General features: G+C 41.0%; 1 protein-coding gene across 1 annotated transcript in view; it reads right to left on the reverse strand.

Annotated features, from left to right (window-relative positions):
* Positions 1 to 7,565: 7,565 nt before the first annotated feature.
* Positions 7,566 to 15,856, reverse strand: part of LOC135698749 (putative tyramine receptor 2) — a 231,534-nt gene continuing 223,243 nt past the window's right edge. The window contains exons 9-11 of the mRNA XM_065218876.1: positions 8,078 to 8,268; positions 7,890 to 8,003; positions 7,566 to 7,818 (exon numbers count right to left, since the gene is read on the reverse strand). Of these exons, the coding sequence (XP_065074948.1) occupies positions 7,969 to 8,003; positions 8,078 to 8,268 (226 nt within the window). The 3' untranslated portion in view covers positions 7,566 to 7,818; positions 7,890 to 7,968. The remainder of the gene's footprint in view (positions 7,819 to 7,889; positions 8,004 to 8,077; positions 8,269 to 15,856) is intronic.

Genomic DNA, 15,856 nt, shown 5'->3' on the forward strand with positions numbered 1-15,856 from the left:
AACAAAACCACCCAACAGGGGTAGTAAAGTGTGGGAACCCAACGTTGAGTATAATCATATTCACCTACTGTTGGGTACAACTAACTTACTTTTGGTTAAAAAGCCAGTGGAAAATTCCATACGAACTGCACACAAGTAAATGAAAATTACTTTGACCCGCTTTACCTACTTTTGGGTTCCTGCACTATAGTGCCGAGATGAGTGAAAAGAACTTAATTTTGGGTACTTTTTTCTAACCGTGTAGTCTTTTTCCATATTGAGCTGCGAAACAGTTCTATAGCCATTCTTATAGAAAGTTTTCTTAGCTACAACTTTGCTGAAGATCGTTTCTATGTAAAACGAGACAGGAAAAAGTTATTAATTATTTAAGAGATTGGTAAACTTATGACATGATCAAGCAGCTGCTCTGTAGGCAACACTGTATTTTGCAGTGTGACATAGTAGCCATGATTTGTGTGTCCTATTCAACGCCCCAGAAACACCAATGTTGCCTGCTGAGCAGTTGATTGAGCATGATCATAAGACATCAGCACATTGAACCATTGATAACTTTCGATCCTTGCATTTAATCAAAAAGTGATCTTGAGCAAAGTTGTAACTGGAAAAAATTTGCTATAAGTACAGTTGAAAGCTTTTGAAGCAGACCGATATGGTGATTTATTAGATAGACATGAACAAAAATCTTGGTTTTACCATAGTAATTCCCATACAAACTTCAAATGTTTTGTGCCATCTCAGTTTCTCACCAAATGGGTTCAAATTTTGAGAGGTTAGTCAGGATCCGATTTGGAATCGTTTAAGTATTATGGAGCGAAAATTTCAAATTTTGCATCACTCTACTGCTCTATGGTCCGCAGTGTTCTTGAATATGGAGTACAAATTTGGGCTCCATATCATACTGTTCATGTACTGCGCATCGAGAGAATCCAGAAACAGTTTATAAAGTTTGCATTACGACGTCTGCCATGGACAAATCCAGATAGCTTACCTCCGTACGAGCCTAGATGTGCGCTTATTGGACTGCAAACACTAACAAATCGCCGAGTCTTTCTCCAGAGGATGTTCATATTTGACATGATTAGTAATCATATTGACTGCAGTTGTTTGCTCGGGAACATCAATTTCCACACTCCAGCTCACCGTATCCGCAACTATTGATGAATCTACGTTACGGTCGGCCAGCAGATGGAAATGATGTGAAAATGATAATGACGTTTTGCTAGCTGTCAAATCGTATGGAATATTTTTTAGTACATCATCACTTTTGTGGTTTTGGATTTCAAATCTAGGTGTCGCATGCACTGGTTCAGTTTCGCGTAGATTCATCAATTACTTTCTGTGGACTCCCGGACATCGTACAGCTTACGGTTATAACAATCCTCTCGATAGATGTTGCAGACTGTTTAATGATGTGTGTGATGTTTTTGATTTTAATATAAGTAGACCAGTTTTTAAGAATAGGATTAAGTCGCTTTAAACAGTCTGTATGGCTAAAATGTCAAAGATGGTGGTTAAATAAATAAATAAATAAATCAAATGAGTGCGAGCAAGAGGGAAACAGATTAGTGGAAAAACAAACCGTCCATTCATCTCTATCTATATCTATATCTATATATCTATAAATCTATATATCTATATATCTATGTATCTATATATCTATATATCTATATATCTATATATCTATATATCTATATATCTATATATCTATATCTATATATCTATATCTATATCTATATCTTTATCTATATCTATATCTCTATCTCTATCTATATCTATATCTATACCTATATCTATCTTACGCACTTCAAATCGGTCAATCACGAACTGGTTCGCGTTTGACAGAAAAGTGGTTCGTTTTCGCCCACGTATAGACCTTTTTGACGTTTAATCGTCTTTCTCTATCTAGCACACATGAATGAATGGACGTTTTTTTTTCCTACTAATCTGTTTCCCTCTTGCTCGCACTCGTTCGATTTAAATGGTGCAGTAGTTTGCGCCGATTAAACGTCAAAACGCTCTATTGTCTCCTCTTCCTCTTAGGCTGTGTTCCATTTGGTGAATTTTCACTTAAATTTGACAGATGAATATTTTTCAAATAAGCCTGCTATTCCAGCAGACTTATTTATGACAGACAAGGAATCAATTTTGACAGACGCTTTCTCGAAAATCGGCCGATCAACAACAGAGGGATTTTCGAACATCTTAATTTATTTTCGAAGTGTCAAATCTTAGTGAAAATTATCCAAATGGAACACAGCCTTAGAACCTCGAACAGAACCAAAATTCTAGATAGAGCTGGAATAAGGGCGAATGTCGCAAGTGTAAACAAACGGAGGTTAATACATCACGTTATACTACTTTTAAAATGCTACAAAACGATACTAAAAATGTTTGGACAAATAATGTGCTTTCTTAAAAAAAACACAAAAAACATAAGGGCGAAACCAACTTTTTTTATACAACAAATTGAGTTGGCTCTTACGGTCGCTTCCTCCCATATACATAGATGGGGCGAAACAGACATATTTTCTCCATACAAGGCGAAAGATATAATTTGACTCTTTTCACTACTCCTTGCAATTACCGGTTGGCAATCAAAAGAAAACATTGTTAATCTGATCGAAATAAGCGAAAACACCCCAACACATGAATTTATCTAGAATCCAACAAACTGCAATAGGTCGATAGTAACAAACCATCAGGAAAAAGAACGTAAGCATTGAGGCGAAACAGACAATTTCAAAAACTAGCAGGCGAAACATAGGGGCGAAATAGCTTCTGTGAACGCAGCCGGGCGAATAACCTCAGGGCGATACAAGATACTATAAATCAAAAAGGCGCATGCAACATTTTCATTTTTTTCGAGCTGTAAATAAAAATAATAATATTTTTATTTATCGCACCATAATGCACAGAATGCACCACAATGCTAACCAATATTGTAATAATTAGGAACAGTTCATTTCTAGGAATGGGTTTATAGTTTAAATTATATTTAATAATTTTTGTTCAAAACTTCAGATTCATTTTTCTCAGTTCAAGCCCATTGTGACATTGGCCCTAATTCCAGCTCTATCTAGAATTTTAATGTTAAATCCATAGTAGGGCTGTGATGCACTACGTTTTTAGATCACTTTCGAGAAGCTCGAATTATAGTCGCTATATTCATAGTCTGGCGGATAGAATTTTGATCTATCATAAAGCGGAACCAATTAACCACTTTATTCGAGCACTTAAAATAACGTTTACTACCACTCGAACTTTGAAATAAAACATTATTTTGAGATTCTTTCTTCTAGAACCTCGAGAAAAGTAGCCAAAATTTGTGCGTTTCATAAAAAAATAGAAATTTTTTGGTCCAGTTTTGTGAAATCGCTGGTAGAAAGTCACGCCTAAACTGCTTGACAAAGTGGTCAATTCAATTTTAGACCAACAATTGAAAAGGTACCATGAACTTTTATAACAAAACGTTGATTATTCTTTCCTCGCCAATCGAACGCAAATTACAGGCATCATCGGATAGGGGAAACCTTCGCCAATCCAAAGATGGTGTTAGTTTGCTTAGGCGAGCCTTGAGTCACGAGAAAAGGGTTTCCGAAGTTTTGTTCGCAATAGCAGATGTGATCTTTTCTGTTGTTGGTCGTGATTTGCTCAATTGGTTTCTCTATTTGACAGCTCAATTGGTTCCCGAGATTCTATCCGCCAGACTATTATTATAACGACTATAGCTCGAATCCGTTTTGAAACATGTTATTTGGACATTGTATATTTATTTGTTTACCTGTAACATCACGTCAGTGATTTTTATTAATCACAGGAAACCAAAAATCACGACGTGTTAAAGGTGTCATCCAAACCATTTGTTAAATAGTTCTATAATTTGGGTTATCGTTCGGATATGATATTTTTTTTATTAGGGCATACTGCTGTCCAATTTGTCCTACTTGACCCGTCCCGTGAATATGTACCACTGCAACAAGCTTCAGATTCGCTGTTGTCATGCTGCATCACCGCCGTACAAGTTACTGAGGAAAGGTCCATTAATTATGTCACGCAAATTTGGAACATTTTCAAACCCCCTGTATGAAACTTAATTTTTTTTTGTATGGCTCGTCACAGTTCCCAAACCACTTCCCCCCTAAAAGTGTCACATAATTAATGAACGATCCCTGACCATAAACAATAAACAACCAACTGCAGTTCTGCTCAAGATCCCAGTTCAAACAAATTTCAAATAAACCTGCTATAAGACATTCCATGATACAGCTGAGGTCAACTGATTTTTTTTAGTTTACCGACAAGTTTTGACGAAAACAGTAGGCTGTCGAGTTTTGACTTCTTTAGAAGAGTTGTTTATTTTATATAAGAAGTCAAGTCTTCAAAACGCCATTTCAATGCATTAAAAAAAGTTAAAGGAAAACATACATGCTCCACTAAAATGATGAAATCTCAAAAACACCAAAATATACCTCTCTCAAATTTTGATATTTTGTTTATCGAGCATTGCTTAATTTTTGCTGAAATGTCAGGTTGTGATTTTTTGCGCTTTGGGTTTTCGGTTTTTCAACAATATCTTTAAAATTCAAAGCTCAAACCAGTATGTTTCTTCACAAAAAAAAAAACCGAAACGGAAAGAAAAACCATATTTTCGACATTTTTTTTCTTTAACTCCATATAACTCGGAACCAGTAGGCTGTGGAAATCTTACGTCTTCAAAAGAGTTGTTTATTTTGTCAAGGCAAACAGCATTGCTCAAGACGTAAAGTCTCCAAAACGTCAGCGAAAGAAGTTAGATTGTGGCACCATCTTTGCGGAAGAGTTTTGAATTATTTTTTTATGTCAATAGATGGTCCCGAGAAACTTTACCGAAGACATCAAGTCGCGGAAATGCTTCGTTTCAGAGTTATTAATTTTGCTCCGCTAGATTGGATTTCTGGCCCAGTGTGATTCTAGTCGAAATTCTAGCACTGCACAATGTTTGTTTTGATTCGCTATGAAAGTTTGACAGATAAAATGAGGGGTTAGTGGATTTTCCCATGTTTCGAGGGGTGCATCGATTATCTTGGGACCGAAGAGAGTACCAGAGCTGAGCCAAAAAGTTGAGCACGTTATTTCGGGAGCTTCTAGTCTTAGAGTTACCTCTATGGTAAAAGTTTGTACGTCTATCGAAGCTTCAACCTTAAATCAAACCTTCAAAATGCCCTGCTTCGCTCGATTGGAACATTTTTTTCAGTTTTGTGGTTCCATTCGCCCATACTTTTACTAGAGTGCTTTATCCTCGGCTTTATCAGCACGTTTATTGAATCGATTGAGAGGGGTGGAGTAAAATCGACATTTTGAACCACCCTACTGCGCCTATACTTGGTGTGGTGTGGCGTGCGATGCTTGTTTGTATTATTATTCTGCACTCAAGAGTGATCGCTTGTAAACTATTGCGATGTTGTTGTTACTCAGCGCTATTCTAGATTGACAAGCTGGATGATTGGCATGCTTGCAAACCTCGCTGCTGGATGAGATTCAAAAGGGGGGTCAGTGTTCTAGAGGAGATGGACGCGGGAAAGTGGCATAATTATGTTACAGGGTTTAAACGTGTCATCCAGCGTCTCGCAAGTCTTTCTCGCGCTTGGCTCGGCTGTAGAGAACTGCATAGTTCGTTTGATTAGAAGTTTTTTTTTGCATGATGAGATTGCTTTGTACGACTGATTCGGTTCTTGATATCTCTTGAACAGGTTGAGATGGTTCGAGTCTGAAAAACGAACATTATCAATCGGCGACGAAGGAGCTCCCTATTATGATTTGTTGATACAAAGTAAACCTATTTATTTAATGCATGTGGGCTAACCCGCATATTCATTATCGTTTCCATAAAGGTCTGAGGTCATGCGTCCTCCATTTTTGATGGGTAAGGATGGTAAGGTAAACCCTTACGACAATATTTGTGGATCATGGTGAGAAATGTTCTAAAATATTTGCAAACTCCACAGAAGTCACCCAATTTGGAAAAATATGACCTTTCTCACCATTTTTAGTGACTTTTATACCTTTCTCTTCAAGTTTTTGGTACTCAGCAAACGATGATAGAAAAGACAGTAACGCAGTCGCAAGAGTGGTGAATGGTGCGCCTTCTTCTTCCTTCTTTGGATGTTCATGTGGGCTGCAGCTCGCTGCTTCCAGACATCTTTTCGTTGTGTACTGGAGAACAATGTTCAACGCCACGTGCCGAAAGCACTGCTGCTGCTGTTGATGCCGACGACCAGACATCACCACACACGATAATGGATCAATCAAAATGCTGAGGTTTTGACAGAACTGTACTGTGGCTACCACAGTATTTTACATTTGATCGTCCATATACAGTAGCGCCAAAAGCATGCTGTGGTGGGTTCAAACCATGACCATCTAAATTGATCAATTGGAACTGATCCGATCAGCGGTTGAGGTCAGCTTTGATCGCTAGCTGCTTGCGGGGAACCTTTCGTTGTGTATCGGAGGACACCACCACTCACCACGTGGTGATTGAATAAACACCGTTTGGTGAGACCGGATGCAATGATAATTTTAACTATCATAGCAACAGTCGCACACTCGTGCATTTTTCAATAGTGACATTTAAAAAAATGATAAGATCTTAAATTTAACAGATGCTTAGGAATATTTCTGATCGATTAGTGATAAAATTATTGAAATTGGTCCAGGGGCAACTGAGTTATTAACGTTCGAAATCTTTCATAATTTTGTTACATGTTCCTTTTTGGGTTTTCACAAAGTGTACCCTCATATAGAAATGAGAGACGTAGTCCTACGTCAAAAAGGTTGAAGCTGGTGAAGAGATTCAAAGAGGGGGAGGGGGTATGCTGTAATCATTCTCTATAAACCGTACTTCCAATAAAATATACCCAGACTAAAATATATGGCATTGTAATTTTTTTGACATGTTTTGAAAGTGTATCCAAACTTATTGAACACCGTGTATAAAAAGAATATGTAGTGCAAAATTGAAGAATTTAATTAGAAAATGTTTAACATTCAGCGGTGCTCATATTGCCGCGAATTGACTTAAGTAATATTTCGTCAAGTAAAACTTTAATGTTTATTGAAAACTAGAAAAAAATACGCGTCAAATAAGCAACTAATGACCATTTATATAGCTGCTGAAGGAATATTATCGATAAGTTTTAAGAAACTACTGATAGGCCTTATTTTCTGATTCTGAAATCTTACAACATTTTCGACATTTTAAGCTAGTCTAACATTTTTCGACTATTCGCTCTTAAGCAAAGTAATTTCTTGACTAAAATTAAACTGATAGTTCAAGTAGGCTTCAAGCATTAAGCCTGCGACAGATTATTTTTTCATACAAAGGATTTTCGAAGAAAGAATCAAAATTACAAACCTCGTATTTTCCACCAGCACCACGAGTCGCACTTCTATGCGGAGCTGGAATGCATCACATTTTTTCAACTTTTCCAAACTTCAGATTACCTACATAACAAGACATCGAGCAAAGCTATACAACTAGAAATGGAAAATTTTCGAAACTCACAATATTTTTGCAACCACACTGTTTACGCTAACAATCGACGGTGGATATGATGAGAAGGGAACACCACGTTTAAAATTTCGGGTTTTTGGTCAACGTTTCGGATGGGGCAACAATCATCACACACACCGGAGGTAGGAGTCGGGAGGAGTATCATCCTAGGAGTACCGTTCACTATCACAACCATTAACAGTCTTGAGTTGACTAGCTGAGGAAGAAGACTTTGACCACGTGATCCTGAAACGAAACGTTGCATCCTCGGGGTCGGTTTCGATTATCTGTTAAAGGAAAGGATAGCGCTGCATTGACTTGGAATGCAATCAAGAGTAGCTGGACGAATGGGACCAACCTGCGTCACCTGTGCGATTCGGTTCGAGCTGATCGAGTTGACGATCGAAACAGAGCTTGTCACGTGATCGGAGCCGGTGCTAAACGCGATCCTCGGATTCTAGGACCATGATCTCTGTTGGTTGGCCGAAAAAAAAGCAACAACGGATTTTATTTGTATATGATCGCCAACAGTGGTAGGAAACTTACCGGAGCGTTGAACGATACTCCGGCCGGCGAAGGCTAGGGAATCGTTCCCGGAGATGTCGGAGTTGTTTCCAACGGCGCCGGGGCCGCATGTATTGCTCGGGTTTGCCTTCGATCCGGCCGATTTGGATTCCGCATCCAACTGGGTGTCCTCGGGTCCACAACGGAAGCAACAGCACATGCACAGGAACAGCCTAAAATAGTATCAAACAGCAGGTGTGAATTTTATTACGACGCTGATGACGAAAGTTAGGAATTTTCACTGCTAGAAGCATACGTGCATTAGTGGAAGTTATGCTCATAAACAAATAATCTCTACCAATCTCAGGTCGTGCGTGTAGCGGGGAAAGCACATTTTCGCATAATCTGCTTATTTGCTGAGGCTTTTGAACTCGGCTGGGAGGGAAAAATCCTCTTAACATTAGGAGTTCTACAGCTCATAAACTTTGGCACCCCTCTTGAGCGGGCGATTTTTTATATGGGTTCTCTTTCGCACGCTCGCTTGAAAGTGCCGAAGCTTCTGCTCTGTTTCCGGGATATGATGTGTGTTGAAGTGGAAAAGCTTATTTTCCTAAATGCATATTCCATGTAGCGCATCAGGTTGCCGATTCAATCCGCACTGGAATAAATATGTGTATAGGTTGATCGGGAGGATTTCGTTCGGATAGGGTAAACGCTCCTATATTTGCGCTGCGTTAGAAGCGTTAGGATCCTGTAGTTGCTTATAGAGTCTCCATAAGCAACTATAGGAACCAAACGCTTCTAACGTACCGCAACTATAGACGTGTTTACCCTAGGTAATTTTGTAGTATGCATGTGAAACCTGACTTTATTGTGAACAGAACTACTCAAGAGTAAATTTTCCATTATGTCGAAAGAAGCATTCGCACCGATCCGTAAAAAATTAAATTTTGTTTTGATGACCGAAAAGTTATTCCTATTTCCAATTAAACACATATAATCTCATGGGGATAGTAATGTTTAACATATTACGCAGGGTTTTAATCATACAAAGCAGATCGCTAGCTTTCACGCTAAAAAATAATGGTTTTTGAGACACGTCGTTTGGTGGCCCCCCAATGTTACTTTAGTCAAAGTGTATTTACCAGGATATTCGGGAGAATTATCAATAACGTCTCCTTACGTGCAGCCCATTCATCATTTTAGGACCACCGAAATCATCTTAGCAACAAACAGTTCGATTTATTCCATAAAAGAGATTTGACTTCCAGTTTTTATAAATTTAGTGTATTCGATTACGTGAAATTATGGAATGCTACAAAGACCTGTATTACAAGACCCGTTTCCCGGGAAATTTTAAATAAGAAAGCTAGAGCAAACAAGTGTTTTTTTAGAGACACCCTCAGCTCTAAATCGGTCAATTTAAGAGATATAAACTTTTTACAAAGTTGCTTGAAATTAGCTCAGCTATAAATTTACCGAATAATGTATACCTACCTTAATTTCTACAAAGGTAAAAGATAGATTTTTGACCACCCTACAATGCATTGTCATAAAAATGTGGGCCAACTATAAGGAACAACTTTGCAGAAGAGACTTTTAGCACCAGGCCAATGTCACAAACGTAAACACTGACTTTTTTTTACGAATTTCTTGAAAATGAAAATTCGCTCAAGTAATCCACCACGATGTTTGTGTGTAGACAGAGTCCCCATGGCTGATAGAATTGCTGGGTTACATAGATTGACTTTGAATTACAAGATATTTACGAAGGAAGCCATTGCTTACGTTTCCGACATTGGCCCATATGAAGACTCATTGTCGAATAACGAAAATTTAATTTTGACAGATCGATGTTCAACTATACCAGTTATACCACAGAGGAAACACAAAAAAGGGGTCAACTTTTAGTCAGCCGTTTTGCATGAAGTTCCACATATTTTATGTGCTTTTAGTCTAAAGTTTCAATTTCAGGCTCAAAACATATCCTTCCACCTAAATCTGCATTCTGGACTACTGTGCAGTGTCTTGTTCGCTACACTGAAACAAGTCGACATGTACCGTTTATTGGATCCATCTTATAACATAGCAATGTCAGCAGATTTATTCATTCTATGTGATGATTGATAGAATCCATTGGATTATCACTTAAAAACTATGACTGCGATATGGAATGATTTCTATCGTAATTTCACATACTTAGTACTTGCTTCGAACATGGTTAGCGATAGATTAGATGTATGTGAATATTGTCTGATATATTTCATGGTGAAAAACTGGTGATATGTAATGGGTGGGAACAGACATTGTTCGGATACCAAACCAAAATTTTTGTAGCAGCCTCTTTTTTGTGGCAGCTCAAACTGTAATATTAAGATTTTATTAGAAAATTAAATCCGATAAATTTGATTCCAAACTTACAAGAAGTGGTCTAATTCTGCTTTTGTGCGCTACACAACCGTTTCCTCGTTCTAGCTCTTCCTTCTATTTACCACGAATTCTCCCGTTCAAATCGTCGCTAGCTTTCCTATACGCCTGTTCCACTAATTAATTATTTTGTGTTATTTTTTTTCTTTTCCAGGTACCTGTAGAACTACTTACAATTATAATTTCCTTCTATGTTCGGGACGCCGAAGGGGAACCAGATGCACAGTATAGACGAACTTTATGATCCGAAATATTCCTTGAATTCCTCTATAATTTCACTTTATCTGCTAACAATTTCTATCTGCTAACAATGTTCATTCATAAATTGTGTTTGGTTTGTTTTGGTTTTGTTTTTCTCTTCCCTTTCTTCACTTCTGACAACGGTACGAAACGGCAATAACATTAGGTACGCCAACCGCAGCTACGCACACCGTTGTGTTGGGTTTACTGCCCTGCGGTGTTGACATACCCCAGCCCGTAACATCCGGTAGTTCCTCCGGAAATCCCGGATTTACTTTCAGACCTCCATCACCGCTAAGTTCGCTACAGCACGCCGGTAGACTCCTCTAGCCGCCCGCACTATCGCTTGCCTCACTCTTCCGTCTGGTCCTCGGAGTATCTCTTCCACGATCCCTCGAATCCAGCTTTTCCGGGTTTTTCCATCCACTATGAAGACCAGGTCGTTCACCTGTAGCGGCTTCTGCTCCTAGAACCACTTCGTCCGTCTGTTGATTGTCGGCAAGTATTCCTTGCACCATCTTTCCCACATTCGGTTCGCCAGGTATTGAGAACGCTTGTAAGTATCTCGTAGAGCCTCCGCAATGTCCACTGGCTGGACCACCAAATCCGCACTTGTCACCGACCCATGAAGGAAATGGTTCGGGGTAATCGCTTCTTCCTCAGCGCCTCCTTTACCGACCTCACCATCCGCTCCCAGATGTCGCCCATGTGCGGTGCGGCCGGTGGATTGAAATGCCACGCGGTATTATCGTTCGTTATGCTGGTCGCACAGTCGCTGTTGATCTTCTTCAACTCGTTATCGGCACCTACAAAACACGTCGCGTTGTCCGAGAAAATTTCCTGTGGTACGCCTCGCTTACAGCTGAACCTTCGAAGGGCCATCAAGCAGGATTGCGTTGAGAGACTACGCACCACTTCTAGGTGTACCGCTCGTACAGCCAAACAAGTGAACACCGCGACCCATCGTTTCTCCTTTCTTCGTCCCAAAGTCACTTCTATCGGACCTAGGTAGTCGATACCCACTGAGTTGAACGGTCGCAGATAGGGTGTGACTCGCTGTATCGGAAGCGGTGCCATCCTAGGAACATGCGGCTGACAGCGATGGACTTTACACCACACGCAATTGCTCATCACTTGACGGATTGCAGCTCGGGTGTTCGGAATCCAGAACCTTTGGCGAAGCTCGTTCATCACCGTCTCTCGATTGGCGTGTCCATACTTCTCGTGGTAGAACTGGATCAGCTTCTCCGTCGTCGCGTGCTTTCTTGGCAGAAGTATTGGACACCTTTTGTCGAAAGGCATGTCGACGGACATATCCATTCTACCACCCAACCGCAGCACACCTTCTTTGTCCAGAATCGGAGTCAATTTGTACAGGCAACTGCTCTTCTTCACCGTTTCCATTACTACATCTGGTTGTTGTTCCAGATTCTTGGTGAGGATGCTCATCACATCTGGGAATCCTTCGAACTGTGCTTGCTTCCACAGGATGATCTGCGCAGTTCGAAACTCATCTCTCTCGAGCGGACGTTGTATCGATTGCATCGGTACCAGGATTTGATGTTGCTGGTTATCTGTTGCCTTCAAGGTGACTATCGGCAGCCCTGCTACCTTGCGTTTGCAATTGTCGATGAACCTGACCGCACACGCCATCACCCTTTGCAGCGTTGTCCATCTCGAGCATCGGTCTACTTCAACCACGCCATGGAATGTCACGTGGCCCCTGGCTTCCTCGTACGTCTCTTCGATCGTCACCTCCATAGTCGGCCACTGGTCTTCGGGCTGGTGCAGGAACGGTGCACCCGTGAACCATACCCCATCGCTTTCCAGATCGTTACCTCGATGCCATTTCGTCAGGACGTCCGCCATATTCTGCTTCGTTGGAACCCATCGCCAATCCGTCGCTCGTGTCAACTCCAGTATTTCTCCGATCCTGAACGCAACAAACTGTTTGTATTTATGTTGGTCAGACCGGATCCAACTCCAAACCGTTCGTGAATCTGTCCACAGTATGCATCGATCGATTTTCAGTGAATGCGTAGCGATCATCGTTTGACTCATCCGCGCTCCAAGTACAGCCGCCATCAACTCCAGTCGCGGGATTGACTGGCGCTTCAACGGTGCCACTTTCGATCGAGACATAGCTAGAATACTCGCAGATACGCAACACAGCCGTATGCGTGTTCGCTGGCATCCGTGAAGATGTGAATTTCAATTGACTCAACCGCAGACGACAAGGAATCTCCAAGATAGCAACGTGGAATCCTAATGTTCTCGACTTCCGGCAGTACAGCAATCCAGCGCTTCCACGTTTCCCAGCAATCGTCGTTAATCGCGTCGTACCAATCGCAGCCACTACGCCATAAGTGCTGCACGATGACCTTTCCGTGGATCGTGAACGGATCGAAGAAGCCCATGACGCAGCTTAACACCGCACGTTTCGTTGGCCGTTTGTCTCCGCATAGGTACGGAAGATGCTCTTGGCGATGTTGGGTGGAGAAAGATAATTCATCACGATCCGGATCCCAGATCATACCTAGCACGCGTTCGTGTGACGTTACTTTGTCTTCGTTGATGTGGACGGCTGAAACCGGTTTCTGCTCACCGAGGCTCTGGAGAACTTCCGGCGAATTCGAAACCCAGTTCCTAATCTCGAAGCCTCCCTTCTGGTGAATGAACCTGACTTGCTCCGTTCGCTCGATCGCCTCGTCTACGGTGTCGACGCTATCAAAGTAGTCGTCGACGTAATGACGGTTGATAACCGCCGCTGCTGCCTCCGGATATTGCCCAGCGTACTCTTGAGCGTTGAGGTTCTTCACATATTGGGCCGAACAGGGAGAGCTCGTCGATCCAAACGTGGCAACGTCCATGATGAACACGCGTGGAGGTCCCTTGGAATCTTTCCGGAAGAGGAAACGTTGTACTTGCCGATCCCGAGCGATGATCTTCATTTGGTGATACATTTCACGCAGATCGCCACCTACAGCAATTCTGTATTCCCGAAACCCAACAACCACAGTCACTGGCGGCACAAGCATGTTAGGCCCTTTTAACAGCTGTGAATTCAGGGAGATACCTTGCACCGTTGCCTAAAATATACATATTGAAGTGTATTTGGCAGTATTTCCCACTTTTTTTAAAACCGGCGCCGCCATCTTGGATTCCAAACATCGATTTTCGGCAGCTTTTAGTTGTATCCGTTCCAAAAATACCCATCACTGCAAACACGAAGTTCAGCGCCAAGATTCAAGCTACTTCGAGTCAGAGGTTAAATCACGTCAAAACAACACAATTCCAGTTATTTCTATCTTGTTATGCCTCGCATCCAAAGCGACATCCATTTATTAGAAAACGACCAGCGGCAGTTTTGTCGCGACAGAATGGAAGAATGACATGACAGACTTTTTTCGTCAATAACCATGTCGACAGTTTCCGTCATCTTGTCGTCCGACGTACGTGAAACAACTAAGTCATTCTGGAAAACGTCACGCAACAGATGTTTCGTGACCAAATGAGAGAAAGACAAGAATAGAAAATGTTTCGTCGAGAGACAGCCCAGTAGATCAGTCTTTCAAGCAGAATTTTGTTGCATCGTGCTTGTCAGATGAGCGTTGACTTTTTTTTGTTGTCGTTGTTACATAGTTTATCGTCATGAGGCTGACAATTCCCAAGCCTGTTTTTACCGTGGCTACCACCAAAGATATCTAATTAACAAGATATCCCACTAATCAATTCTTCATACAAGGCATATAATGACTACCCTTATGTGATCGCAGTGCCATCTGTTGAGTGCACATTGAAACTGTTGGGAGTTTCCCGCCAACTTCACCACCAGGGCTCAATAACTGACAGGTGTGAGCATGACAGATGTCAACGCGGACGAGGAAAGAGGACGATATCATCCTCGAAGTCATCATCATTATATTGCGATAGCAAGATTCTTACTTGTTTGTGATTGCTCCGATTGTCAATCATTACCACTTTATACGCAACAGAAACACTTGAGAAAACAATCACACATACAAGCGCGCATCATGCTTGTAATATGTTTTGCTTTCGAGCGAAAGAGTTTCCAATATACCATCGGTATCAGTAAGATGCAAATCTCTAATAGTAATTGATGATTTGCGGAGCTGGTGCTCAAAATAATCTTAATAAGCATAGAAGCAACAATCAATACGAAACTAACGATTTTAAATTGGCTCACTACTTGACTAGCCTATTGGTCCCAAGCAAACGATTAACGTACCCCATTCTAGTCGAAATTCTAGTACTACGCAATGATTGTTTTGATTCGCTATGAAAGTTTGACAGATAAAATGAGGGGTTATTGGTTTTTCCTCTGTTTCGAGGGGTGAATCGATTAGCTTGGGACCGAAGAGAGTACCAGAGCTGAGCCAAAAAGTTGAGCACGTTATTTCGGGACCTTCTAGTCTTAGAGTTACCTCTATGATAGAAGTAAACATGGGAAAAACATTCACTCTCTCTAAATAATCATTCCAACACCCCAGCCACTGGAAATGCAACGTATCTAAATCATTGCTAAACGTAATAAAATGTGCCGTCTTCTTTGGCCAATGCAGCACGCATTCTATTCAGAAAATTACGTTGGAATAATCATTACTTTCCTATTTTATAACGTAGGAAGTATTTGTCAACGCCAGTGAAAACAAACGCAAACGTAAGTAGCCGAAGCTGAATGATGACGATGAGTGATGACACCGCTTCGTGTTTTGATTTGCGCTTTACTGTCCGCTCAGTTGTGTGGGTTCGTACATGTTTAGATGTTGGTGTGAGTGTTTTCTTCCAACGCTGCAGTTCAACGTTGACTCGTCACAAACCGTTTGGCGCTGTTATCTGTCTCTTTAAATTCCAAAGAGTGAAGGGGGTCTGCTACCACCCAGGTTATCGTTCGTTAATGGTTTTTGTTTATTAGGGCTATACGACGGTGGTTTGTAGTAAATATATTTCGATCCCGAAGTTGCCGAGAAAGCATGTAAACAATTAGCTTTGATAAGAGTTCTCCTTGGCTCTACTGAGTCCATACGCTGCGAAACGATATCGTTTACAAAAGAGGGGATTAGAAGGAAAGGGGTGTAAGTGACTTTGATCGATTCTCTTCATCGACTTTCTCTTTCGTTAATAATTCAGCTG

Source organism: Ochlerotatus camptorhynchus, unplaced genomic scaffold (assembly GCF_037179485.1).
Source record: "Ochlerotatus camptorhynchus isolate MF236.1 unplaced genomic scaffold, CSIRO-AGI_Acam_v1.1 ptg000094l, whole genome shotgun sequence".
NCBI lineage: Eukaryota > Metazoa > Arthropoda > Insecta > Diptera > Culicidae > Ochlerotatus > Ochlerotatus camptorhynchus.